The sequence below is a fragment of the Punica granatum genome, chromosome 2, assembly GCF_007655135.1.
Source record: "Punica granatum isolate Tunisia-2019 chromosome 2, ASM765513v2, whole genome shotgun sequence".
NCBI lineage: Eukaryota > Viridiplantae > Streptophyta > Magnoliopsida > Myrtales > Lythraceae > Punica > Punica granatum.
Genome location: NC_045128.1, coordinates 37,438,725 through 37,466,195, shown reverse-complemented (window position 1 = coordinate 37,466,195; position 27,471 = coordinate 37,438,725). Strand labels below are relative to the sequence as shown.

The window sequence follows — 27,471 nt, the reverse complement described above, 5'->3', positions numbered from 1 at the left end:
ACGGTGTTACGCGACATGATTTGATTGGACGACTAGACCCCACCATAGATTATTTAATAGAAAATTATTCTTAAAATAAATAATAAAAAAATCCATTGGAGAAAAAAGGGAAGGAGCCGGCTGTGGTGGCCACGCCGGCTGCCACCATCACCTTCCAGGCAGGGAGCCCCCAGGTGGCGTGTGGAGCCAGCCAGGACACTAGCTATAGAAAGCTTCGAGGAAATTAGAGAAAAGCTTTAATGGTATCTGCCGTCAGTTAGGGCTGTGTTGCCGGAATGCGGTGCTTGCTTATGGCTCTTGTCACTAGCCATGTGTGCCCCCGTCGCCTCACTTGGCTAGGCCTTCTTCAAAACCAAGTGGCTGGTGGTCCCAGCCAGATCAATTGATACGCTCCTGAGACGAGCCCAAGTCTAATTCATACTATGTCTGGGCTGTGATGATAGGTATATTGTCAGCCTCTTCCTTTTCATCCACGTGTTACTGGCTGAGACACTTCAAGGACAAAGCTGCCTGGAGAGGTTCACTCAGACTCGGTCTCAGCGCGTCCAAACCCGTAGTAGATTCATACGCACACTGGAAAATGGGTCGACCTGATACCAGGCTAGCCAGTCAGAACTCGTTATATATGTTAAGGATGGATTATCTATAGTGGAAATATATAACCTAGCTAGCATAGCAAGAATTTCAACACATATATATAGGCCAGAAATATGTGATTCCTCGCCATAGTATATGAGATATGTAAATATAATAGGTTAGGTCATAAACAATCCATTATACATAAAAGGTGCGCTTTTGCTTTCGGAGGGCCCATTGGGCTTTCCCCAAGTCCCCCAAAACTCCTAAAGACACAGAGTTAAATTGCTGTTGATCACAAGAGTGCCTTGCAACGACAGGTGACTGATTCTGGAGATTTTTCCTTTGAAGACATTATTTTGTCGTTATAACCTTATCGCATATAATGTCCAGTAGTTGATTTTCGCACACTGGAAGCTTTCCTCGCAGGCATAGCTCTTATACAAAATTGTAGACTTCTTCCTCCTCAGAAAAGTTAAAGGTGAATAAAGGGTAAAGCTACTCAGCAAAGAAAAAAAAAAAAAAGAAGGTAAAGCTTAGTCGTTGTGGACCTCGTGGTGCGCTCTTATTACCATGTCAATAAATTTAAGAAGAAGCCACGAGTCTTATTATGTGACAGAAAATCTTACCAACAATTATCTAAAACAATAATTCCGGGTGGAGAAGTTAGAGATAGCAGGAGGTATGGTAGCACCGGCTTTGTACTGCCAAAAGACCGTTCCAGCTTCAGGTCTCCATGAAGCGGCCATCATGGGATCGGTTGCTGCCCCATATGCGTTGCTCGAGCGATATGGGAAGGTAGTTGTTTCACCTAGAAACAGACGAGCCAATCTTCGGTTGACACATGGTAAGACGTGTGTATCAAGCGTGTCAAGGCACGGTCCCAAGGTTATGGCGAAACCATTAGTTATCCTCACCGTCTTACAGCATAGCTCCACGGTCCAATAGTCCGTAGGTGTAAGAAGTAGCTGGATTTCGTGTAGATGGAATTGTGTTGTATATCGCGGGCGTCAAATAGGCATGTAGACGATGAAGCGACTTTGAGGGTTAAGCCGCCAAAGTTCTACCCACGGGCGCACGACTTGATGCCTTAGAATGCTTGTGTAGGGAGCGAACAGCTAGCCAGCTCTATTGATAAGTCAGCAGCTGAGCTGCTAGAAGACTCGCACGGGGCTCAAGTGACTCAGCTAAGGGCAGCCAAGCATAAAGAAGTCCCAGCCCAGGAGCCAAGATGGGGTAAAAGCCAGATCACTGCTCGGACGCGAGGACGGTAAAAGAAAGAATAGAGCCGAGGGCTTCAACGAAGAAAGATGAGAGAAAGAAGAAAACACTACCCTGATGGAGGAAGTCCAAAGGAATCAAATCGCAGCCACGGCTTGCGTAACGGTTGCGGAAGCGGTTGTCACGGACGCGGATTTCGCAGTATTACGTAACAGAATCGCGCCCGCTGCGAACATAATTTTTAGAGACGATAAGGGGAAAAAGAACTCCAATACATATAGAACTTGCTATACATTACTTTATATGCATATTACATGGAATCTCTTAACAAAAGAAGTTATACGTTTCTAATGTGAAGTTGGCAGCTGCTTTGAAGGGAAAAAGAATCGCGTTTTCCTTTTTAGGATTGTTGGGTATGCTCCGGAAAATTTTGAAGAAGTCAGCTTGGTATGGGGCATTACAGTGAATAGAAGCTCAGTTCCTCGGAATATATAGGGATTGATGTTGAATAAGTGTGCTAAAAAGTATAAACAGACTAATCAGGTTCGTTTTGGAATCATTGCCGTGACGCCATGAGCTTCAACTTTAACATTTCCTTTTTGTTTGTTCTTTTCAATGTTTGATTGCTACTATCTTTTCTAATTAGGCAGTAGCTTTACAGAGAATCTCTGCAAAGTAGATGTCGAAAAAAGGCCAAAAAAACATCACTTCAATAAGCTTCACGGTGGAATAGTTTCCGTAGCGGCCGCGACATCCACTATTTTTCCCAGTAAAGCCGCTACGGGATAGAAAAAAAATCTGTCCTCTAAATCGGCTCGTAACAGTATCGGTGGCCATCGATACCCTTACATTGCGGTTGCTACGGACTGCTATTTATTTTTTCGGTGGGTAAATGGGGTGGAAACCCGAAGAAATCAAACCTTTTCTTTTACATGTTGAGCTCCAATATTCTGTGATATATGCCATTGAGTTTGTGGTTGTAATCTTACTTGCAAGCTAGAATTGTTCCGTCACCTTCAAGTGATTGCTGAGAAGTGAAATCTTATGTTTATGTGTATGCTTGTGAGATGTTTGATTAATTTTAACGTCGTTGATGATGGATATATTTAGTGGTATTCTATTTGTTGAGAGGTGTTCCGTGTTTTATTTACCGGAAGGGTGTCAGGTCTATTAGAGTCAGTTTGCACTAAAACCAAGTTTTGCTGGTTGGTTTGAAGTTATGGGTAATTGATTGTATAAAAAAAAAATTCCATCGGGCTCGAGCTGTTCTCGTTGTTACGTGTAATAATCATTGAGCCATTTAGTTCGTTTTCCCTTGTCATCTCACTTGGTTTTTGTTGAGTTTCGAACTAACGTGATTATTGTGGTTAAACTTACTGAGCTCTTTAACTCCCTCTTTTTTCTTTTTTCCTTTTGACATTTCCAGGAAAAAAGATGGCAGGAAAAGAATTTCTTAAGACAAGGTGCACGTCTTGTTTGGCTGTGAGTTTACTTGATCGGGCCTCAAATGATGCTAAGCTAGTCCGTGATGAAACTTGAGATGTATTGGAAGTTTTATTGAGAAGTAACAGGCTACAAATTCTGATATGTAACTGTAACATTTTGATGTTCAAACTATTTTATCTTATTATTTGTTGAATTATGAATGTTACATTTTCTGAATTAAAGAGTTGATCTTATCTCCAAAGCAGGAATTTATTTTCGAGAAAATTATAAATGATCGATGATAAATTTTACATAAGTTACGAGGGCATGAGCTATAGATGTTATTTAATCAATCTTCGAAACTATTTTTTACGATAGTTATGTGGATCAATGTTAGTGATTATGTCGTCCTTTCGTGTGTTAGGACCGACGAAGATGATAAATTGCTCAGAGAGTGTGACAGTAATGACAAAAAGACTAGCCATCTCAGGATCAATCAACATTCAATGAACTACATTAACAATTTGGTCCCTGAAAGCTTTCTGTCTCTACAACTTGACCGACAAAGATGATAAATTACTTAGTGCGCGCGCTAAAGTATTATATGTTTTCCCTTGAAGCTTCAGGAAATAGACAGTTGCCTCTTCCTATTGAATTCGCAGTGTGGCCAATTGACTGGTCGATGTAAGGAGACCAATCTCTTCTTCCTTCCAATTCCACACAGTAATGTTGTCTAATGGCAAGGTCCACATTTCTAATTATAGACCACCTAAACTTTTTTACACCAAAAGTTCTAAGAATCTTAGACCACGTAAACAAACAGCAATGCTGCCTAATATATAGATATTGCTTCAAAATAGCAAAAACATCTTCAAGGACATTATACCAATTAAAGTCCCAGAATTTACAAGCTAGATACCCTCATTGCAATTATGCCATTTTCTGATTATTTTTTTTCTTGTTTCTGAAACCTAAATTCAGATGAGTCCACTTACCGGCAGGTGGGTGGACAGCCCAACTGATGAATCCATCATAAACATCTATGTGGAATGTGACAATCATAGGTCTTCTGCTAACGAAACGGATCAGCTTCAACCTGTCTAGTAACTCAATTTCTTTTCACTTAGAAGAAAATGTCCGAGGGATAATTTGGATGAAGGAAACTGACAATGAAAAAACATCAAATAGCATAGAATTATTGGGGATGGCTTTTTCCAATTGAGAAAATTGAAAAAAATGAGGAAACTGTCGTCTAAAAGTGTCACATTAACAAGTTGAAATGATCCGAAAGAAATATCTTTAACTAAAAAATGTCACAGCAATTCTCTGTTTTTTTTTTTTTACACTTTTTTCTCTGCCCGTGGGTCACCATGGAGGAACTATACTTAACTACTGAGACACTTTAATTTCATGCCGTTTGATATAAGTGTACCATGTCCCCATCCCAGAGCTAAGCTTTTTCGCAAACTCCACTTTGCTTGATTGGAGCGTATGGACACGTTCAAACTTTTATAAATGGTTTACATCTCAAGTTATTCAGAATTATGAAGGGTTAATATCCAAAATTTATAATATGATCCTCCATAGCTCCCTCTATAGCCCTTCTTAACCTGTTATCTAAACAAGCATTTGAGGACTTGGAGGTGAATTCGTGTTTCGCAGGTCATTCTGAAAGTTCTTGGGGAGTTTTCTCCGGAAAAGCAAGAAGTTGACTCGATTGACTTGCTCGCTGGATTACTGATAAAAGTCTTTGATGTTACTGTATAGGCATGTGTTTGATAATAAAAATAAGTGGTTAAAGCTTTTAATGCAAATTCAGCACTTTAATGCAGAATTTGGAGGACTGGGCATCGTTGTGGAGAGGACAAGGGGGGGATCCATATCATTCGGTACTCATGCTATGCGAATGGTGTAAGCTTAAATTCATTTGAATCGAACTTTCTACCATCTTATACTCGATCCAGTCGTCATCCCTTATCCTACTGGTTAATGCAACTACCATACAATCTTCTATTCCACACTCTATGCCATATTCACAGAAGTATTATAAAGAACACTAGACACTTCGGCTATTAGACACAATGAGACTACTCTCACATATGCTATATGAGGCATGGAATATTTCAAGGGAATTTTATAAAGCTATTTTCCTTCTATTCTTCCCAAATCTTGAGCTGGTATTAAAAAATGGATAATAACATACCAAGTTCTACCAAAAGTACTGAACGGAGTCCTTGTTTTAACAATCCTGTCACAATACAAAAAATAAGAAAATATTCCTTGATTTTCAGGCAGAATCAAAATGATGTTGAACAAAATTCGAAGGTATCCTGTGATATCACTAATTGCTCTAGTATGAAATATCAATCCAACTCCGTGTTCATGAATTAAATGCATGCATGAAATCACTTGTGTGGACCCGAATTTACATTTCATCGGGGCCCACATGCATGCATAAGATCACACGGCTTGAGAGTATCCACCTTCCCGGGACGCGAATGACGCGTGCATGAAAAGAAGTCACCACTACCTATTTACGACCCGAAGGTCAGGCATATGGTCTACTGAACCGAGAGTTCTGAATTCGGAGTTCTGTTACGTGCGGACCTAAATCCCACACACCTTATCGGTACTATAGTTTGTCTGACGTTTGCCATTTTTAATTTGTTTACCATGTTGATTAGGTTTTACTCGTCTTACTCGATTTGACATCGTAAATTCATTAAGAAATGACCGATTCGGACTAAGAACCCGAGAGAGGGATAGATTCTCATGTCAAGGGTTCAGCCCACCGTCCTAGCGTCGTGATTCGCTGGGCCATGATGACCGATTCCCCGCACGGGCCGAAACCGAGAAACGTAAAACCTACTCGTCCCTGGGGGATGTAGACTGACTCGACCGGTTCAACACTCGGACCGTTTGCTCGCCGACCAGGATCATTACATGAATAAATATACAAATAAATTTATCATAATGTACTCTCAATATAACACAAATACATCAATCGAATCCCAATCGGTTTGCATTCAGACAATAGTTCGCTCGTACTCACTGTGAGTTTGGAAAATCGAAACTGAAATTAATGTGATGCGGGCTCATGAGAGCCAGGGGCCGGGTCCAACTGAATCGATGGGTCCCAGGAGGACCAAGTGGTCCTCGAGATGGCCAGGGGATTGGTTGAGCTCTCGAGTAATTGTTTAATCTCGTTTCACACACTCGAATCTGAGTCATCCTCCGCTTGGATCCTGCTTGGATTGAGACAGATGACTCAAGGTTAGACCTCAAGCCGCGCTCGGGTCGCGCGCACTCGGTGCGTAGGGGCGTTGGACCCCGTGATCGATGGTTAAGTTGTTGGACCCCGTGTTGCTCGTGTCCTGTGAGTTCAGGCTCAACTCAAATAAAGCATAATAAATCAGACAAGTGGTGACTTATCTGTCAAGTGTACATGATTATCAAGTTATGATTCTAGATTGCTTGGCACGCAAGTTTCTGTACTAGGAACGCAAGCCTTGTTTGGGCACATATAATAAAAAATTTTGCCACGGGTCACTCAAAGGAAATGTTGCATTCGTTCTTTGTTTAATGACCACTCAAAAGACAAGGAATCTCTTCCTCGAGTGTGGTGGTGTGTAAATTTATTTTAAGTTTATCTGATAGGTGACACTGAAAGGTTAACCGTTATTAACCTTTATGATCGGAGTTCGACTTTTACTTGAAGCCTAAGCCTATGATTTGACATGTCCGTTCCCGTGTTTTTTATTATGTCTAGTGTGTGATTAGTCCGATTTTTTGTTTTACGATAAACCCGATCTAAGACACTGACTTAGGAGGTGGGGAAAGCGAAACATCACGAAGGTGCCAAGATCTATGCTCATGTCCTATAAAGGACCGGAAAAAGTTTCACGGGTTTCCTTGCTTGTGTCTCTAATCCACATTTCTAAACGCCCGATCTATGTTAGAATGATCGAAACACTTTAGTCAGAGAGAGAGAGGCTTGTGCAGAAAGACAGTGGGTTAGAATTTGAACAAATTCGAAACGTTGGGCATTCTCAGATTATTTTTAAAGGAGCCGGAGCCAGAGCCGGAGGCAAGACTGTGCGACCCCGGCTTCCAACCCTTCGTCATGAGAGGAGGGATTTGGATGGAGCAGTAGAACTACCAGAGGCACAAGGGCAATTCGCAAAGTTGTGGATGTCAAGGGCATGGCACTGCGTGAAGCGGCTCATGGACTACAGAGGGGACTGGATGAACGAACGACACGAGGGGATCCCCGATGATGATGGTTACCATCATTGCAACCATCACCTTCCAGGCAGGGATTACGCCCCCCGGTGGTGTGTGGCAACCGGGCACAGGAGAAGGCTTGGACAGTTCCTGCAGCAATGACAACGTCAAATTGTTTGTTACGGGGAATGCGGTTCTTGCTTACTACTACCCTAGCAACTTCATTCCGTTCACGACGTACAACATGCTCATTCCTAGGGTCACTTGTGGTATTCCTTCTCATAAAGCGGGTTTTCCATCTCAACAACAAATTCTGCCTATGGCTTTAATCGCTAGCCATGTTTGTCACTGTCTCCTTCCTTGGCCTCACCTTCCCCAGTGCCATGTGGCTATATATTGGTCCTGGAGCACTTGCTAGACCGCTATGACGAGCTCAAGTCTATTTCACTCCATGTGTGGACGGCGATGATATGTATTGTCAGCCTCAGCCCTTTAGTCCGCCTATCTAATTCCTGGGTGAGAAGCTATATGTGCAGCAGCAGCACCCGCTGCAAAGCTGCCTGGAAAAGGTTTCTCAGACCCTACCCGAGCTTCTCGAGAGTACTTCCAGAAAATTCCCACGCACAAAATGCATTGTGATGATACTAGCCAAAGCTAGCCAGGATCGTTGTGAGCAGTCGCACATAAATGTACATGGTATTGACAAGTACGCGGTCCAATGTTAATCATATAGGTGGCAAAAAAAAAATGTAATTTTCTTTTTGTTTTCTATTAATAGTGGGATAACCTATTAATTTTGTCACTGGATTTTCATGTCCAATTAATTATCTACTTAATATATGATAATGTCAGAGATTCATGCCGTCGAGAACTGTCCCCCCAATAGGGTCAGATTCAGTTGATATCTCGAAGACGAGGCAAGGCCCGCTACTCTGTGGCCAAAAGTATATGTGCTGATATGCACGTTATCAAATAAAGAGTGTCCATCAATTTGAGAATGAAACAAAATGCTTGTGTTTATAAGGTGAAGATTTGCTTACCAAAGCTGTAATTTTAGAATATTTACCTTTATTTTTCGGTTACAAGGGAGGTCCGTGGGCCTAGTATAATGAAATAGTAGTCTCACTAAATATCGAACATGGAACCTCTTGGTTATCAACCGAAAGTGTACGTCACTGCATTACACCCTCTTTTGATAGAATATTTACCTTAGCTGTTAGTTATTATCATGTGACCTCAGGGCATAGGTTCATTCTTACCTTCTATTTTGATTTAGTTTCGAGTAGGGAGCATACTTAAGCTATGCTAAAGGAAATCAAATCGAAAAAGAATCTTATCAATTTCTCCGAGAGGAAGGATGGAAGGGCTGAGGGGTTCGAGGAGAATTGCGATCGCGATGGAACTGATGACCATGATGGTCATCTTCTTCATGGTATCGATGGTGGAGAGTTCTAACTTGTGCAAAGGCCGCATGCAATTTAAAGTGCATTTCCCGTCCCGCAGGAGAAAGTTTGCCACCTGCAGTGCCTGAAGAATGAGAGTCGTCTCGCGCAAGCACTGCTCGGGCCTGTTGATCACTGCAATTTTGGTTGCATAAGCTCGGCCTGCTCCGATTCACACATCGCAGGTAGGCACACCTTCTCCGAAGGTTGTGGCCGGTGGCATCTATGCTTGAATTCTCCTTTTTTTCATATATTTTCCATGGATAAAATCTGTTATAATTTTTTACCTATGCTGATATTCAGATGCCAAGGCAATGCGTGGCTGCATCACATCTTGTTCGGATAGCTGCGACAAGGCTTATGTCCCTCACTAGAATCGGAATGTTTATATCTATTCAAACAACGAAAAATAAAAGCAAGATAACTGAAACTATAGATTCCGTAACAGCATCATTATTCTTGCTTGCAGCTGTTTCTAATGCCATATTCCCCCGTTGGACTTGCTTTTGTATGTATAAAGAGCGATTCAATAGATAGACTTTTCAATTTCATAACATGTTGAAATTACAGTACCGACGATGTTAATGTTTTCCAAATTTCCGGAATTTTCATGGAGGTCAAAGGATAAACATTTTGAAAAGTCATATATTTTGGAAAGTCATATGTACAAATAGTACAAGCAATATGCAGCTCAGCAACAGATGCAGAGCAGAGGAACAGCCTCGGACAAAATCCTGCGATGTACTGCCTGACTTGCCGGTCTAAAAGCTGAAAGAAATAAGGAGAGCGATTGTCCTTCTAAGAGTTGCATGGTTCTAACTGCATGTAATCTTACAGGCGATGATCAATACAGGAGGTGCTCGGACAGACATGCCCAGTAATTTTGTAGATTTTTTTATCTGCAGAAGAGGTCCCTAACCGACTTGTTAGTCTCGCTAATCTGAGATGCTGTAGTAAGATAATTATAATATTATATGATCCGATATTAACAGAGATCACAACTGCATTAAGATGGCAAATGATCTCTTTAAATTAGAACGAGGAATCAAAGAAAAGGGAAAAGGAAACGTACACAAATATCTTCCATGAATTAAGATACACTGATATCGGTGAACTTATGTAAAGACCACATTGATTATAGCAAATATTTGATCATAAAGGATCTCATCACGAAATCATCGTATATAGAGAAGCCTTGATTATATGATCAGATTCCATTCCAAGCTTTTCCATGCTTTACTGTAATGTAAGACAAAGCACGGCCACATGAATACTATGGCAGGACGAAGCACAGATAAGATTGCAGAGTATGATCATCTCGTCTGCCTATATAAGATTTTCCGTCTTATTAAAGAATGCAAGGACTCGCCCATCTATGTCAAAAGGAAGAGATCAAATCCTTCCAATTTGTGGGCCAAAGTATTTATGTTATGATCTGCATGATTATATTTGAATATTACCTTCTAATCTAAACTAGCTTTTTTTTTCCGTGGGTGAATTCATTTTCTTATATCTCTATATCATTTTATTATGATAATAATTTACATTTTCACACACCAGTTTTCTTATTATAAATAATAATTTTTAATCATTAATTTTAATTTACAAATAATAGAGTAAATTACTTATTATAATAATAATTTAGAACTAATTATTTCAATAAATATGCCATATCTTAAACAAAGTGTTAATATAAATATGTATCATATATTAAGTTTTGTATTTAAAATAGAAGTTTGTTTCATCTTTTTGTTAAACCTTGTTTAAGAGATCCTTAGTTTTAAGCTTTATTTTTGTTTTATTTATAACCTTAAATTGATAGCGCTAAGGCATAATATATAGCGGAACAATAATTTTTTTAACTTTTATTTATTATCAGTTAATTTCTTTATAATGTTCATATCATTTCAATTCAATATATGTATATGTATATGTATATGTTCATTTTAATACAAACACACACACATATATATATATATATCATTTCTACAACAATTAGTTTGAATTTTGAAATATATTTATCTCTTAACATAATAAAATATTTTCAATATTGATCTTAAGTTTCATATGATAACCAATTAATAAAATTAGACTAATTTTCAATGTTTCGATAAATACTTTCAATTAGCAGTCTCAATTATGGTACATTCTGTATATTATTAATCGTTCTATATTACATACTTAATTTGATTTACATTTTTGAAATATGAAATTTTATGACAACTTATTTCAAATATTTATTTTTTATTTTATGTCACTATAAGTTGAAATATTATAATAAGAAAAGATATAAGATATATGAATTATTTTAAATCATCTCGTTAATTTTTTGCATAACTTATTTTTATTTTTTTCATTGCAATTTGTTGATATATTTTAAATCATCCCGTTAATCTCTTACATAATTTGTTTTTATAATTTTATTTCATTAATAAGAAGGTATATATTATTAAAGAAGTCAATAGATTTACCTCTATATACAATTTAAAAAATTACTATTTTAACCCTTATTAGGCGGGTTATACTTTATATATATATATAGATTTGCATCCAACTATGTAAGGAAGGGCAACATTCACTTTACTCATGTATGATATATATCATTAAATCCTTCTAAGATTTTTTTGTATCTAATTGTATATAAAGGGCGCCATTCACTTTCTCGTATATAAGCCACGCGAGAGGAAATCAAACCGAATAGAACCATATATAATTTCTCAAAGTGGAAGATGGAGGGGCTGAGAGGTTCGAGGAGAGTGGCAACCGCAATGGCGATGATGGCCGTGCTGGTAGTCGTCTCAACTGTATCAGGGGTGGAATGGCAGGATAAAATTCAATGGTGCAGCTTTGCGTGCTCCCTCCAGTGCTCCTTTGTCCCGGACCAGAACGTCTGCCTAATACAGTGTCTGAAAAACTGTGGGGGCGGGGCTGCGCTGCTCGGGCCCCTTGGCCACTGCAATGTCGGTTGCATAAGATCTTCCTGCTTGGATTCACATCCAGGTACGCATCCATCTTTTCACAGAATGATGGCTAATGGAATACCGATGATTACTCACACATCATTTTGAGCATTCTGCTCATGACTAATTGCAAGACTATGATCTGATATTTTTCGTACATGCTGATGTGCAGATGCTGAGAAGATGCATAGCTGCATCTCGTCCTGTTCAAATGGGTGCAACGAGGTTTATGTCTCTCACTAGAATTTGGAATGTTTACATAAACGGAATTAGGAAGCTATAAAAGGGAACCAAATGAATAAATTCTGTATCCGAGTTAACATTTCCTCAAGCTTGTTTATGGTGTCATTGCCTCTTTGGCTGTCTATGCTGAAGCAGTTCATTGACCGTAAAGGATGAATAAACTCTTCGATTGATTCAATAATAAAATGATTTAGCAACAGATTATTCAAAAAGTAATGAGAATTGCCAACTCGTATATACAAGTGATGTGATGGAATTACAGACAAATTTATATGCACGTATAACACAATCTCCCTACTATACGCCTCAACAACAGATTCAGAATAAAGAAACAGCCTCGGATAAAATACTGAGACATATCGCCCTATTTACCGGTCAAAAGATGATAGATATGAGGAGTGGGATGTCCTTCTTGGAGTCCTGCAGTTCTCATCTGCACGTAACCCCACTGGTGATGGTTGCTGAGGCATGAGCTCACTCAACCGAATCATCTCGCTGTACATTTTATTCTGCGACAAAAGTCCCTCTTGTCTTAAAGAGAACAGATGGTTTAAAAACCGACTCCTTGCTCTTATTCTGAGATATTTAAGAGGAATTCATAGTTTGGTCGGGTTCAGAACTGTTGTAGAAAATATCAAAGGTTTACCTTAGTCTTGAGGTCATGCAGCTCACTTGCCATCAAGTCGAGCTTCTTCTTCAGCTGTTCGAGTGCCTCTTCAGCAATAGATGGGCTGACTTTTGAGACTGGTCTTGTGAATCCAGCCACCTGAATAGACCAAACCAGTTTAAGGAACTCCGTAACAAGAGAAAACTGTCTTGAACGACCCTTAGCAAAAGGGTCTTATTTGAAGTAAACGTGAGAACTAGCTTTTGTTATGGAAATTCGAGGAAGACCAGGAGAAAGCTAGAAATGAAATTCCATTATCAATTGCAGGGGAAAAAAATGCATCCATACCTTCAACACGCTAGTGCACAAGCCCAATAACTTCTGTGCCAATTGCACCCTTTCCTCCTCGGTTTCCTATTAGTAGATTCACCAAAGTTTGCCCATTAGTGCCCCAAAAGAAAAGATCAGGCAAACTCTAATCATACATACATATGTACAGGCTGCGCTTACCTTAAGCTTGTTATTCAGAAGCTGTTCCTCGTCAAGGTTTACATATGGGTTCTTCCCAATAGAAGCACGATACCGAGCAAGCTCTTCCTTGACACGTGATAGAACAAACTCAGCTCGTCGCAGTTTGTTACTCAGCTCTTCATTCTGAATTTTCAGCATGTTGTTTTCCTCCTGTTGCAGCACATGAGATCCTGAATTAAATTAGACTTTGGTACTGAATGATGAATAGAAAAACCAAGGCGTGGGATAAAAACTTGCCTTGATTTTAGCGTGATGATGGATGCGTTGCTGGAGGTTTTGCTGACCAGAGAGCCTCGATGTTTCTTCTTCAAGCTCCATAACCATTTTCTTATAATTCGAGTTCTCCACCTGCACAAGAAGTAAAAGTTGTAAAGATGGAAATCATTCGGTAATGCAGGGAGATGGTACTAGATATGTATGACACAAATAATCTATATGTGTCATTTTTAAAATTGAAGTCATTTGATTGAACCTTTTTTCTATTAGCCTATCAAAAAGAATTTTTTTCCGTATTAACTCTTTTTCCTAAAAGAAGGGTCCATTTTCAACCTTGAGCATATCGTTTTCAGTCTTGAGCAACTGATCACGCTGCCGAAGACTTTCCAAGGCAACCTGGGCTGCTACCAGCTCGGCCTGCCTCCGATCCATCTCATCCAGCCATCTGGAAAGATTAGAACAGAAAGTTAGAAATATCAAAACTCAATATCCGAATGCAAAGCTTTCAACTGATAGTAAATAAGCATACCCTTGTCTTTCCATGATAAATTCATTAAGCTGCTCCTTCAATCTAATCACCTCCTGCTCGAGAATCAAAAGACGTAAACCCCGAGAGCTAAAGAAAATACCTAAGGAATGCATATAATCTCAAGTTTTTTTGACCTACATGCTGAGGTTCTGAAATTTTCCCCTCAGGCTTCCCCGATATTTTCTCCTCTTGCTGGGTATGCAACAGAGACTGAAAATTACGAGATAAAAATCATGATGTTAGCATTGACAGTGAAATGCAGAGTGCGTCAGACAAATCGAATTGACAATGCTGCTTGTCCTGCATCTCCCTGTGTGGCATCCGAAAACGTGAAATTCATCTTTTCCCGTTGTTCCAAGATATGAGGCGTTTGAAAATTAACCTTGCAAGGTAACTACATAGCTTACCACATAAGAGGTCACATCCAACTTGACTCCGAGTAAGTCCCGAATTACATCATGAGTCATGCTCTCAGCAGCAGCCAGTTTGGCGTTCAGCGTAAATATCTGACAATAAAACATTAAAGAAAGCACCTTAGAATTTGCTACAATCTCGTAAAGTTAAATAATTTCACTATTGTGCTTTCCTCCATGAAAACACCTTAGGCTGCGATTTGATCGGGAAAAATAGTTATAGATTTCTATATCATGTCTCAAAACGCATTAAAAAGTCAATCCTTTTAAGCCCTACACGATGAAAGAAGACCTGGAAAGGTGTTGTATTGATGCCCATCTTACCTCTTTCTGTTTACTAGCAACAGCAGATTCGAGCTCATCAATCCGTAGCCTTGCAGAAATTAAATCCTCGTCCTTCTCAGACTTGATCTGCTGAGCCAAGCCCAGTCCAATGCACTTAAAAGGTGAACCTGAACCCCGAGGTCTGGAGGAATTTTTCTCCAACTTCTGAGGGATAGAATTCGAGGCTTGGGTGGAAGCAGCCTCAGCCCTTACTTGTTCTGCCATGGCTTCCAATGCCTTGAACTGCATCCAAAAATATGGAATTTAAACCTTCCTGAACTATTTGACACGGACCACTGATAAAGGTGTACAGAAAACTATCTAAAACCAAAAGGTCCAGTTTTTCAGATGGAGTATTAAGTAGTTTCCCCATTGGCTGGCCCAAAACTCAACTATAACTGAATATTACAGATGAAATAGAGCAATTAAAGCCATTATTATAGTTACCTTTTGCTTGTACTCGCTGGCCTGTGCTTCCGCATGCAAATTTAGCTCAGAGATATGACTTCTACAGTTGGAAATCTATCAATTTTCACAGAAGAAATATTCGTTATTGGTGCTCAGGACATAAAATGAGGAAGTTCGATAAAAGGACAATATACCTCCAACTCCTTTTTGGCTATATCCCGCTCCAGAATCTGTATTTGCTTAAGGGCTTTCTCAAGGTCAGCCTTTTTCTCATCTAGATGCCTATAGATAATAAAATATATACATATATATCATTAATGGGCATTCAAAGTGACATCACGCAATTTTAACAAGGAAGCAACATGTAAACGGCCAAAAGAGAAGCCCAGAAGAATTTGTCATACATTTTCATATCAGCATCAGCATTCTTAAATTTTTCTATCTGATTTTTAACAGAATGGAGCTCCGATTCTAGCTCTTCTCTCAACAGACGTTGTCGTTCTGCTTCTCCTTTGACAATGTCAACCTGTGAAGTAGAAGATTTATTGCACATGTTAGGGCGAACATTAATCAACCAAATGGTTCTAACCTGAGAAAGTTAAAACCACAAAACCAAGTAACAACTCAAAGCTGACCTTGTTTTCCAATGCATCTACTGTGCATCCCAGCTCTCTTACAGACAATTCTAGCAGCTTAACTTCCTCCTCCTTGTCTTGAGCATAGCTCTCCCTTGCTTCAGCCATCTGAGATTGTAGGATTAGTTGGGTAGTATGCTTCACAAAACCTTAAGCTTTTACCATGAACAATGTTCTTTACATGACAAAAGATGAAATGCTTTAGCTTCTAAATTCTTTAAATTTCCAATTCTTATTGCTCTGCTTATTTTCACCTCTAACTACCCTAATTTGCACATGCACATCCTAGTTAATATATAACAGGAGCTGAAAATCATATAAATCTTAAGAAGTCGAGTCAAAACATTGACATCAGTAAATCAAATAAAGGCTATATCAGGTACCTCTTGAGCTTCTATGGCAACTGCCTCATATTTTTCTGCCACAGTCTGTGTCTTTTGAAGCTTCTCCTTCAAATCAAGAGCTTTGGCTTGTAACTGATCTCTCTCGAAAGCGAGCTCATTCAGCTCGGTCTTCAAGTACTCAACCGCAGCATTTAGTTGGTTAACAGTATCAGTCACATCTGATACCTCCATCTCCAAACTCTCATTCAATTTTCTTCGTTCAGCCAACTCCTCCTCAGATGAGATTTTCGCTGCCAAAGCCTCTTCAATAGAAGCTTTCAGCCCTACATTCTCCTCAGAGAGATATCTCACAGACTCACGTTCTTTCACGAGGTCCAATTCAAGTAAAGCGATTGTATCTGATTTCTCCAGCACCTGAGCCTTGAGCATTTCAGCATGAGCCTCAACTGCATCAAGCTCATCAGACTTCATCGCAAGTTCATCTTCTAAAGCCTCCACAGAAGCCACCATCTTCTCCATCTCATCCTTCTGGTCCTGGCAAATAGAAGTGGACTCTTGCAACAATCTAAGATCAAACGATAATCCTTCTAGAATGGAGTCCTTCCTTGACAGTTCAGCTCTAAGGGCCGAGTTTTCAGACATCAGTTCTTCAATATGGCTGTCCAAGGACATAAACTCTCCCATGAACTTGGTACCTAGTTCCCTGTCTTCACATATCTGCTGAAACATTTTGTCTGCAAGAGTGAAGCTTCTTCTCTCCAGTAAATCAAACAAAATGCTATGAGATGCATTGATGTTCTTCACCAATTGAGTGCAATTTCTGGTATTCAAGTTTGACTGGAAGAGAAATTCTTGCTTAAATTCTTCATTAGCCTCCAACTTCCGGGTTTTCTGACTCAACTCCTCTGTCAGGAGAGACTGCGAGTCCCTTAATTCCTTTAACTCAGCATTTTTCACCTCCAAATCTGAGCTAAGTCCAGAAATGTTAGTCTCCAGAAAAACAATCTTGTCTTTCAACTGGAGAGTTTCTCGATTTAACCTCTCTAATGAGGTTAGAGATGATTCACACTCCGATCTCTTCTCTGCCAGATCTCGAAGCACTACGCTGGTTTCATTTTTCATTTCCGCCATCTCCTTTTCAGTGACTCGTGTTCCTCCCTTAAGCCGATTATGTTGCTTAATTCTTCATCTCTCCTGCCCAACTCATATCTGAGCTGTTCCCTCTCACCTTCAAGTGATTGTATGCGGCTCATTAGTGTCAGTTTGGTACCTGTAATTTCACGAACCTCTGCTTCCAAGGCATGGTTCAAAGAATTAACTTCACTGAGCAACTGAACATCCTGTTGAAGGTTTCTGATGACTCCCTCCATTTCCAAGATCTTTGAACTGCTTTCATTCAGCTTCATTGACAAGTCTTGCCTCTCTCGTTCCCTTTCTTCTAGTGCTCTCTGCATAGTAGAATTATCCGAATCATGCTCCATCAGTAACAGTTCTTCCAACTCAGCATCAATTCCTGAAAGAATCATTTCCCTAGATAATTTCTCAAGATTGTCAACTAACTTGGCTTTTTGGAAAGCCATTTCTTCCATCTCCCTTGTCAAGATAACCGACTCAAACTCCTTTGAGCACAATTGTAACTCGAACTTTTCGAACTCAGAATTCAGGAGCTCCTCTTCCTCCTTCAGCAGCTTTGCAGCACTTAAGTTGCTCAAGTCCAGCTCCTTCATCAGAACTGCCAGCTGCGATCCAATGGAATCAGACCGCTGCAACATCATCTCCTCCTGAAGCTGTAATTCCAGTATCTTTCTCTCAAAACCATTGATCCTACAACTCAAATCCACAGCTTCCTTCTCCTTCCTAGAGATACGGTCAAACCCATTCTTGATATCAGCCAGTAGTTTTCCTTCTAGAAATCTACATGTTTCAAGCTCTCTCCTCGACCGAGAATTTTGCTCCCTCAGATCTGAAAGGAGAGAATCTGTCTGGCATAGACCATGCTGAAGTAACCCGTTCTCTGCATTCAGCCCGGTCACTGTTTCCAATAGAATCCCCATGTGGCAAAGATGAAGACTTGACAAGGCACAGTCTCGGACAATAATTTCAGACCAGATCTCCTCAAGCCATGATTTCACTAACTTCACCGAGTCAAAAACACTGGACTTCACAGGGCAAAATTCGTCTGCTAGCAGTACAAACTTCTCCTCGCAAGTTTTCGCAAGTTCTGCGACAATTCCCTCCACCTCTGCAAACAGATTCCCTGTCTCCATCAAGTGCAAGCCAATTTGCTCTTCAAGGCTTGCAAGCTGCTGATCTCTCTTACCGTTGATGGATTGCAAGTTATGTATTTCTTCAGTTAGTGCATCCCTCTCTTTAAAGAGTGATGTTTCACTTCTCTTGAGCCTCTCAACCTCGAGCTTCATCGTTTCGTTTGCTATGGTAAGTCCATTGATCAGAACATCTGCCTCTTTCAGAGTGTCTTGCGCCTCTGTAAATTTAGCAAGGTCGAAAGAAGCCTCTGCAGATTTCTCAGCTGCAGCCATCTCAGCATCACCAACCTCCTGTTCGAGCAACTGTGATATTGAAATACAGTCAATAGATAGAGAGGAACAACATTATTTTCTAAAAAAATTGAAGTATTCTCTAGTAATACACGTAAAAGATACATTAGCATGTTACCTCTTTTACCATGCACCAGTCATTGCCGACGTCCAACATCATTAGTTCAAAAGTCTGAACCTTACTGTAAAAAGTTTCTATCTTGAGTTTTGATTCATCTTCAAATCTATTCATCACTTCCTGTAAACTGAGCACTTGACCAGCCAGATGATTCATATTCTCCCTTTCTTGCTTCTCAGACAACTGTCTCTCTTCTTTTTCGATCTGCAGTTTGGCCATTTCAACTTGCATATGCTTCAGACTTTCAAGCGCAGACCCTACTTCTCTTTTCAGCATCAAAATGGTGGCATCTCTGCCGTATTCTCCATGGTAACTTCCTCCAAAATCAGAATTTCCTTCACACTGATACCAATCTCCAAGCTGTCCCTCCTTGCAAGGAAGATCGCAATCTTCAGCCTTTGGGCCCTCAACTAGTCCCAAGTCTGTGCTCTTCTCCTGGCAATTTTCAGTTTCTATCTGCAAACAAGAATCAGAAATAAAATTTAAGAAAACCCACATTCTTGGCTGAAAATTGAAAATTAATGTTATTTTACCTCTCTTTCCTCCCCAAGATGGAAGAATGTGTCTGTTTTCTTATCATTTGTCCTTTCAGGATGTTTTTCATCATCGAGTAAAGTGCTCATGCTAGACCTCAGGGTGCATGTACCACTATTTAGCTTTTCCAACATGTGTCTCGCCTGCAAAATGTTGCCCTCCTCCACATCTTCAAGCCTCTGTTTCATTGCATTCACATGCTGCTTCTCCCCTGAAAGTGCCTGTCTCAGAGACTCGATCTGCTTCTCTAATTCTTCAATTTTAAAAGCCTGTTCATCTAGAAGAAGATCCTTCTTCATGACCATTTCGACCGACTCCCTCAGTTCGGAATCCTTCTGCTTCAACTCACTAAGGTGATTGAAATTTACCTCCGATAGTCTACTCACAACTACAAAAGCTGCAGTTGCACATGTCGATGCGTTTCTCATGTTATCTTTAGCCAATTTCAGTCTCTCTTTGAGCCTTTGAACTTCATATGACTTACCATTCAATTGGGAACTGAGCAAGCGAATCTCCTTCTCTTTTTCTCTGCACTCCTGCTGGTGTGCTTCGGTGATTACTAGCGCTGCCCCTCTCAGAGACTTCAACATCGATTCCAAATTGTTTCTCTTACTGTTTGCTTCCTCCAAGCAACTGCTCAGTTCTTCAATCACAACTTCCTTTTCTGAGATGGCTCTGACCATCTGGTCTAAGTGTTCAGAAATCAAAAACCTTCTCTGGGGGAAGGAACTGTTTATATTGTCAAGCTCGTCGGAGGCAACTACAAGTGATTCATGCCCATCACCTAGTACTTCCTCAATCTCAGTTGTCAAAAGCTTCCATTCCTCTGATAAATTCTGCAGTTCCATTTCTTTCTCCTCAAGCAATTCACTCAGATGTCTGTTTTCATTCTCCAAGAAGATTGTTTTCTTCTCGGTCTCGATCTCTTTGAGCTCACTATCACGGATTTGCTGCTGAAGAAGCGCAAGCTCCTCCTGCATACAGACAATAACCTCAGCAGTCTCAGCCTCAACCTGTCCGCGGACTTGGTCCATTTCCTCCTCATTAGAAGCTTGAAATGCTAGATCACTCTGGTACCACAAGTTCAGCTGCTTGGCCTTCTCAAGAGACTGATGCATCCTGTTAAGCCTAAACCGCAGTGGAGATTCATCACTCTGCACTTTCTCATTGGGTGGTTGATCCCTTAATATCACACTACTAGAAATCTGCTTCTTTAACGCAGCAATTTCAACCTCCTTCAGGCTGAGAAGCTTGGTATATTGATTGTTGCTGTTCTTCAAGTCTTCCAACTCGTTGATTGAAAGTACTTGTTCTGACTCGAGAGCTTGAATAACAGATTTCGCCTCGTGCAGTTCGGAATTCACTTCTTCAAATAGTTTTGTTGTTGATGAAAGCTTTTCTGTCATCATCTCAAGATCTCTGCTCAAGCAGATCGCTCTTTCCTCTGACTCAACCCGGGATACTCTCTCCTCTTGCAGTAAAATCTTCAGTATGTCCAACTCCAACTGTAACTCAACAATTTCTTCCGGGAAATCCTAAAAATGGAAATTATCACCCCATTATTAACATTGAAGACACCAATGAGAAGGACAATGTCAAACTAAAAAGTTTGCTTCAACTGAAAATGTTGATTGCTTATAAGAGCTCAATGTTTTCTGGTTGCCATGCTGTAAATCAACAAAAATCAGTTTCTTTTTTTTTTTTTCTTTTTGACATTTGTTGTATGTCTCTCCTCCCGTTTAAGTATAAAATGGTTGTTCATTGATCAATATTACCTTTGTTGATTTAAAATTGCCAGCTAGACCATTTTCCTGAGCATTCAGTTTGTCAAACATAGAACGTAGATCCTGTATTTCTCTGCAAAATGTCAGGCAGAAAGATCAGAAGACAGCGAAAAGCAGAGAATACTACGAGGAATTTCCACGAAAAAGTTTCAAAAACTCCTGAACTTCATTGTATGATAGCTCCCATTTGTTCTTGGGCTGAAATGTAGTGGAAAGCCTAAAGCTTAAACTCTAACAATCAGAGTAGGGGCTCTTGTTTCTTCCATGGAAGCCGAAAAATTACATGAGCTCATTTACCTTGCTGTTTACTTACTTCTTCTTATACTGGAATATTTAGAAATTCTTGGAAAGACCAAAATTATTTACTAGAAACTAATCTTGTAGTACTTATTTTTGCCAAGGCCAGTGCAAAAGCAATCTAATCAGTCAATTTAGCATGAAAGAACTCGAAAAATAAAAGAGAGGGAGAAAAATTTAGAATACGCCCTACCTACTGAGCTTAGCATTTTCCTGTAAGCAAGATGTAAGGTTATTCCTGCACTCCTCCAATTCATTTTGAGTGTTTTTCAACTGTAATTAATGAAAGAAAACTAGTTACCATAACAGATGAAGAAAAAAGAAAAAGGAATTTAGCATTCTGAATCTAATCTAATTAAAACAGACCTCTGAGTGAAGAGAACCATTTTCCTTGCTCAGATGCACAGCTTCCTGCAAAAATCAAAACATTGGTAGAGGCCCAAAAGGGTGACAACAAAGTAAAATAAATAAATAAATAAATAAACAGCAGTTAAACTAACTGGTGCCAAACAAAAACCAAACCTGAGGCTGCAAACTCAGATAAATATGCTGTTCTGGATTCGCATCAATGAATTGAAGTAACTAAAATACAAATACCAAATTATACATCAGTAAAAATATATATATATAGTAAATTTATTTTCTCGGTTCGGTGGATATACCTGATCCCTCAGTTTAGACACTTCTTGCAGTAGTATATCTCTCTCTCCTTCCTCATAGAATTCTTGAAATCTAAGAGAACGGAAAAAAAAAAAAAGGACTTTATTAAGATCTTAATATAACATAGCTGGAGTATTTGCTGTATGGCCAAAACTATACCTTCTTAATTGGTCTAAAAGTCTAATGTTCTCCAGGGCAAAGCGAGTTACTTCAGGGTTCTTATCAACTTTAGCCTGGAGCAACTGAATCTCTTCAGCAAGTGCTTTGTTTTCTTCACGCAGATAAGATTCAGAATTTATCGAGCCAGCCGTAAGTGACTCCATTCTTTGAATCTTGTCTTCCCTGAACTTGAGCATCATTTTGGTACACCTGGTGTCTTCCTCTCTTTGGTGGACCTGAAAGCCAGTGAGAGGTCAGATTAATGGAAAGTTTTCCCGAGAAATAACTGAATAAGGTAAAGGAATAAAATGGTACCAAACGGTTCAGCTGCTCAATTTCAGCTTCCAGTTGCTTAATCGACATATCTGCCATTTGCTCCCTTCTCAAGGCACCAGCAAGTGTTGTCTCCAAAGACTTTAACTGATCCAACACCATCAGCAGCAACATGTAGTGTTAGATGATGCGTGTGCGGAAATATTAAGAGATTAGAGATATTCTCTTTTACAGTATTTGTTCTGGGTTAAGAATTTTTCAACTCATTGAGCCATCAATAAACTATTCATTTTGATTCTTGAAGAAGTCTATAAACATCTGCAGCATGATCAACCAACATTTATAGAATTTATAAAAGAGTCAGAAGAAATGCTTCAATCACAGAAATTTGTATATTAGTATACCTGTTTAGTAGACATTCTGACAACGCCTTTGGATTCAAATCCAAGCAATTCCTCTGCCCTTTGTGAACCCTCTTCACCTTTGTTTTCCAATGGAACTTCTTCCTCTAATTCCATATCATCATCAATGCTTATTGAACCAAATGACAGAGATCTGGAGACATTTTGTCGTTTAAGGGCTGCAAGCTCCTCCTGTTCAACAGTTTATAGTATATGGTGTTGAATTCAGGTACTTGGTCTAGCAACTTTTATGCAAAAACATCTCCTCAAAACATAGCAGAATTTCCTTCTTTACCTGAAGCAGGCGAATCTGCCGTTGCAAAGCAATTACATCACCTGTTGAGTCCTCATTCACCACAGCCTATACCCAAAAAAAGAACATCAGCTATACACGTGATGATTGATAAAAAAAATGCAAATGCATAGATTAATGTGATTACATTATTCTGAATAAGCTTAGCTCTCTGAGCAAACTTCAAAGTGTTTAAGGTCTCAGCAGCGGCACTGCAAGAATAGACATGGGAAGTGAGTGGTGATTATAGAAGTTAGAGCAACTTGCATCTAGCTTAAAGGTCGGTGGTATGAGAAACTACCATATAGAAGGGCTGACATTAGCAACAATTACAGTTTTCGAGTTTCCACCAAGAGAATCCTGCACATTATTGAAGAGTGATGAAGACATCATCGCCGAAACACCAATATCGGCAAAAAAGATAGGGTGTTGAGGTTAACCTGGAGCAGAAAGGTTAGCCTTGAATCTCTGTATGGAACATGTTTAGGTTTCCCATTTGCAACGTCCACTAGAACCATTATGACATGACTACATGATCGAAAAATTTGTGTTACTTTAATGAACATAAAGTGTTGATGAATTAATGCAAGTGATTTAAGTACCCTAGAGTTGAGAGAGATTTGTTGATATTTGCAGCTTCTTTCAACCGATCTCCTTCAGCACCGGAAGTTTTTTGCCTACGAAATATAATATGATTAGCTGAATTGCAGTCCACATAATATAAACACTACATGACATAGTCACGAGATTCAGCAAGATTATGCACAATATATTACCTCTCAGATCCAGCAAGATCGACTAGATTCAGTCTAGCAAATCGCAGGTTTGTCGTGGAATCCTTTTCCCATCTGCTCTCAATTACACAGGTGAACACACTGTGGGAACGACTACTTTCTCTGTTCATGTTTGTGGCTGCTACTCTTCTGTTTGAAGAACCCTGCATGCAATAAGTGACGGTTAGATTGCATAGGCTAATATATGGAAGAGAAAGATAGGGGACACAAATGTCAGACATAAGAGATAGTTGTAGATAATAACCTGAATAAGGAGCCTCACAATATCCCCAACAGTTTGCACTTCAAACTCAGAGAGGTTTTCCACATAGACACCTTTCTTCACATCCTCCCGCAGCTAAAAGTGAATCGAGAAGAAATTATAGTTTCAAGTATTTTCAAAATTTCTACTGTAAGATACTAGTTACTTTAAACAATTGCACTTACAAGCAAATTTGTGGATGACGGATCGAGGAGATCCGTAACTTGTTCGTTATATATTTCTAAGAAAGAGCACTTGCAATTATACTTCAACTTCTCATCGCTCCGACTGTCTTCTTCCTACCATATAGAATAAACGTCACAGTTAATTTAATATCACTTTGAATCGACAGAAGTTATAGAAAAATAAAGGTATGAATACGAAGAAAAAACAAACTTACAGCTTGAATACGAGCAAACAAGAATTCGAAAATGCGCGGCGTCATTCCACGGTTGGGGCTAGGCTTGAATTCTAGGTCTTCAATCTCACCAAGCATGGTAAATGTCTTTCCGCTTCCAGTCTGCAAAACAAAACTCAGTCATTAGATACAGAGAACTAGAAACACAGATCTACAGAAAGCTAGACTCATCATGAGTTCAGCTAATCTTCGCCCTGGGCAAGAGATTTAGGAACAAAAAATTTTAACTTTAACTCAACACACTACACAACAAAAACACACATTTCCCAAGTTAAAAATTTTAACTTTAACTTTAACTCGACACACTACACAACAAAAACACACGTTTTCCAAGTCAAATTTATAATCACATCTCATTTGTCCTTTTTCACAATCAAAATTAAAATCAAAATCAAAGTTACTTTAACTCTGAATCCAAACGCACCCATAGTATCTTTTCCAGATTAGACACCGAAGCTGACAGAATGCGAGTGATGCTGATAATTGAAATTTTGCAGTAAAATATACAGAAACTATATTAACGAGTAAACCTGTCCAAATTAGGCCTACTATTGGATATTGAGCTACAAACAAACTTTTCACGGAAACACTTCAAGAATGACTAATCAGGGTAAGAAAATCACCTGGCCATAAGCAAACATGCAGCTGTTGTATCCAGACAAGCAGTTCTCCACCATTGGGAGACCAACCATTCTAAAAAGAGTTTCCTGCAATAGCCAACTATTTAGCGAAAACGAAGAAAATTTCTGCAAGATGTTCTTTTTTATGTTTTTAAGTTATCGTATTTCTTATTCTAACCTGATCAACAGTTTCGCAGGCTACATGATCGAAGGTGAATCGGGTCTCGGGTTGCCCAATCCATGTGATGCTCTGAGCACTTTCTTGCTTCAAACACCTATTGTAACCATGCATGCTTCGTTCCATGCTATTGAGGGGACGGACACGAATAAGAACCTGAACATTTTTTTTTTCACAATGTTAGCATTTTTCATTTCAAACCACTACTTTGATCCACTAGGAAATTGCATTGGAAACAACTTCAAACGAATAAGATTCTTCTTAGAAACTTAATTCTTGCAAATTATCAGAACCAAATTCACAAATTATAATCGATTTCAAGAATCAGTTCATGCAAATTGGCAAAAAGTTGAACCAAAAAAGCAAGCTTACCTGTACATTGTGGTCCATCCAAAATGATGGGTCCTCCTTAAGATCAAAGTGAGGCACTTCGACTGTATTAACAATTGTAGAAGGGCCATTAGAGCTCGGACATCCTCTATACAATGCAGAGAAGTTCCCCCACCTCCCACCTCCATTCCCGTCGATCTTACTCTTGAAGATGGCACTTGGAGGAGGCTTACTCACGCTCTTATTTGGTGTGCTTTGCGTTGAATTAGTCTCTGAGTAGTTAGAATAAGCTCTTCCCACTGTCCTATTTATCTTTGGAGTTGTGAGTGTCCCGGCGACTCCTCGGCTTGAGACAGAATAATTGCTTAGGTCACCCTTCGCATCCTCGCCCGTCTCACTTGGCTCATTTTTCGCCCAACCAAAACGGTGCCGAGCTGAAACACCCAGACTGTACTTCTCAGGCGTCCGAGCAGGCAATGCAGGCCCCTTTGGCTTCACCGGGGTCCTATCAGCTTTGCTCTTGGCGCCGCTTTCCGGCTCCGGCCTGCTGGTCACAACCGGTTCCTGAATCGCATTCAAAGGAGCTCGAGATGAGTCCAGGCTAGGTTGAGCCAAGGAGGATGCTCTAGAGCTGACGGGTATGTTCTCGATTTCCTCGTTCTTGCCCGAATTCCGGCGCAAGAACTTCAAATCCCTCAGCATCCTGTGAAAAAAACCCCGAAACAAGAACAACTAATGACACTTCGCGACACCAAAACCGAGCTTCTCAGCTCTGCAAAAGCAGGTGGTCGAGCAGTACCCGTACCTGGAAGAAGAATTGAAGAAGAGAATCCCTAACGGTCTAACGAATCCCCGAATCTTCAGCTGCTTTCGTCGTCTCCACGAGCAATGGTTGAGCTAGCTAGCGAAACAAAACCGGGGACGATGAGTCGAAGAGACAAACCGAAATCGCCATAAGGGAATCACGAACGTCTCTCCGTGTGCTGTTCCATCGTCCGGAAGCCACAGAGATCGCTGAGGAATTTGAAAATGTGAGCTTCGGAGTTCGAACAGAGGTGAGGGGAAAGGGGGAGTTCTTGTTTTTGACTTTGGGACGGGCTGTCGGATTGGATGGACGGCTGAGATGGGGATGAGGAATTCAAAATGGACGGTGGAGATTGATTCGAGAACATCACCGCTTGCGGGAATTTGAATTTGAAAGGGCCAATTTGAAAAAAAAAAAAAAGAGTAAGGTAAGCGCGAGAGGGCATATAATTGCGGGGCTTTTTACCTTTCCTTTTTCTCACCCTAACGGCTATGGCTATATACGGCGACACAGGATCTTTTCCTCTTTGAGCTGCGGACCCGGAACTTTTGCATGTTTGCAGTTACACCCTCCTCTCTGTTTCTTGGCAGCCCACACGACGCGATAGGGCACATGAAAATAGATTGATCTAATAGAAGTCAATATTTCACGTCGGGAAAGATACACTTGGCCCATTAACATATCCATCAATGTCATCTTTGTCACTAATGTTTTAGTTTGCATCACTTTACCCATTCATGTTCGAAAAGTGTGTAGCCATCGAAGAATCTGTTTAATATCATTTTGGTCATTTATATTTTATTTTTTTGATGAGTAATATGATATGGCATTACTAAATTGAACTTATATAATTGATCGGGTATCTCTCAAAAGTACAAAGATCACCAAAATTTGACAAAGATCCATCCTGC

At 39.9% G+C, this 27,471-nt stretch overlaps 2 protein-coding genes across 2 annotated transcripts; one reads left to right on the top strand and one right to left on the bottom strand.

The window, feature by feature from the left end:
* Positions 1–11,496: 11,496 nt before the first annotated feature.
* Positions 11,497–12,194, top strand: LOC116196414. The gene is made up of 2 exons (XM_031526117.1): positions 11,497–11,888; positions 12,021–12,194. Exons 1-2 carry the CDS (start codon positions 11,618–11,620, stop codon positions 12,089–12,091), a joined length of 342 nt encoding a protein of 113 aa, XP_031381977.1. The 5' UTR covers positions 11,497–11,617; the 3' UTR covers positions 12,092–12,194.
* A 36-nt stretch (positions 12,195–12,230) lies between these two features.
* Positions 12,231–26,888, bottom strand: LOC116196415 (kinesin-like protein KIN-12D). Its single transcript, XM_031526118.1, has 39 exons — positions 26,561–26,888; positions 25,798–26,458; positions 25,426–25,581; positions 25,251–25,334; positions 24,610–24,729; positions 24,395–24,508; positions 24,213–24,305; positions 23,951–24,111; positions 23,777–23,851; positions 23,615–23,702; positions 23,476–23,534; positions 23,323–23,386; positions 23,178–23,243; positions 22,886–23,074; positions 22,524–22,628; positions 22,209–22,444; positions 22,052–22,121; positions 21,912–21,971; positions 21,756–21,800; positions 21,583–21,662; positions 21,084–21,165; positions 19,308–20,843; positions 18,775–19,230; positions 17,532–18,668; positions 16,138–17,241; positions 15,755–15,862; positions 15,524–15,645; positions 15,314–15,401; positions 15,159–15,233; positions 14,712–14,954; positions 14,382–14,480; positions 14,113–14,184; positions 13,975–14,027; positions 13,779–13,890; positions 13,467–13,577; positions 13,209–13,379; positions 13,047–13,112; positions 12,738–12,857; positions 12,231–12,600 (listed from the first exon to the last, which is right to left on the bottom strand). The coding sequence occupies exons 2-39, from the start codon at positions 26,455–26,457 to the stop codon at positions 12,460–12,462; spliced, it is 8,421 nt and encodes a 2,806-aa protein (XP_031381978.1). The 5' UTR covers position 26,458; positions 26,561–26,888; the 3' UTR covers positions 12,231–12,459.
* Positions 26,889–27,471: the final 583 nt, after the last annotated feature.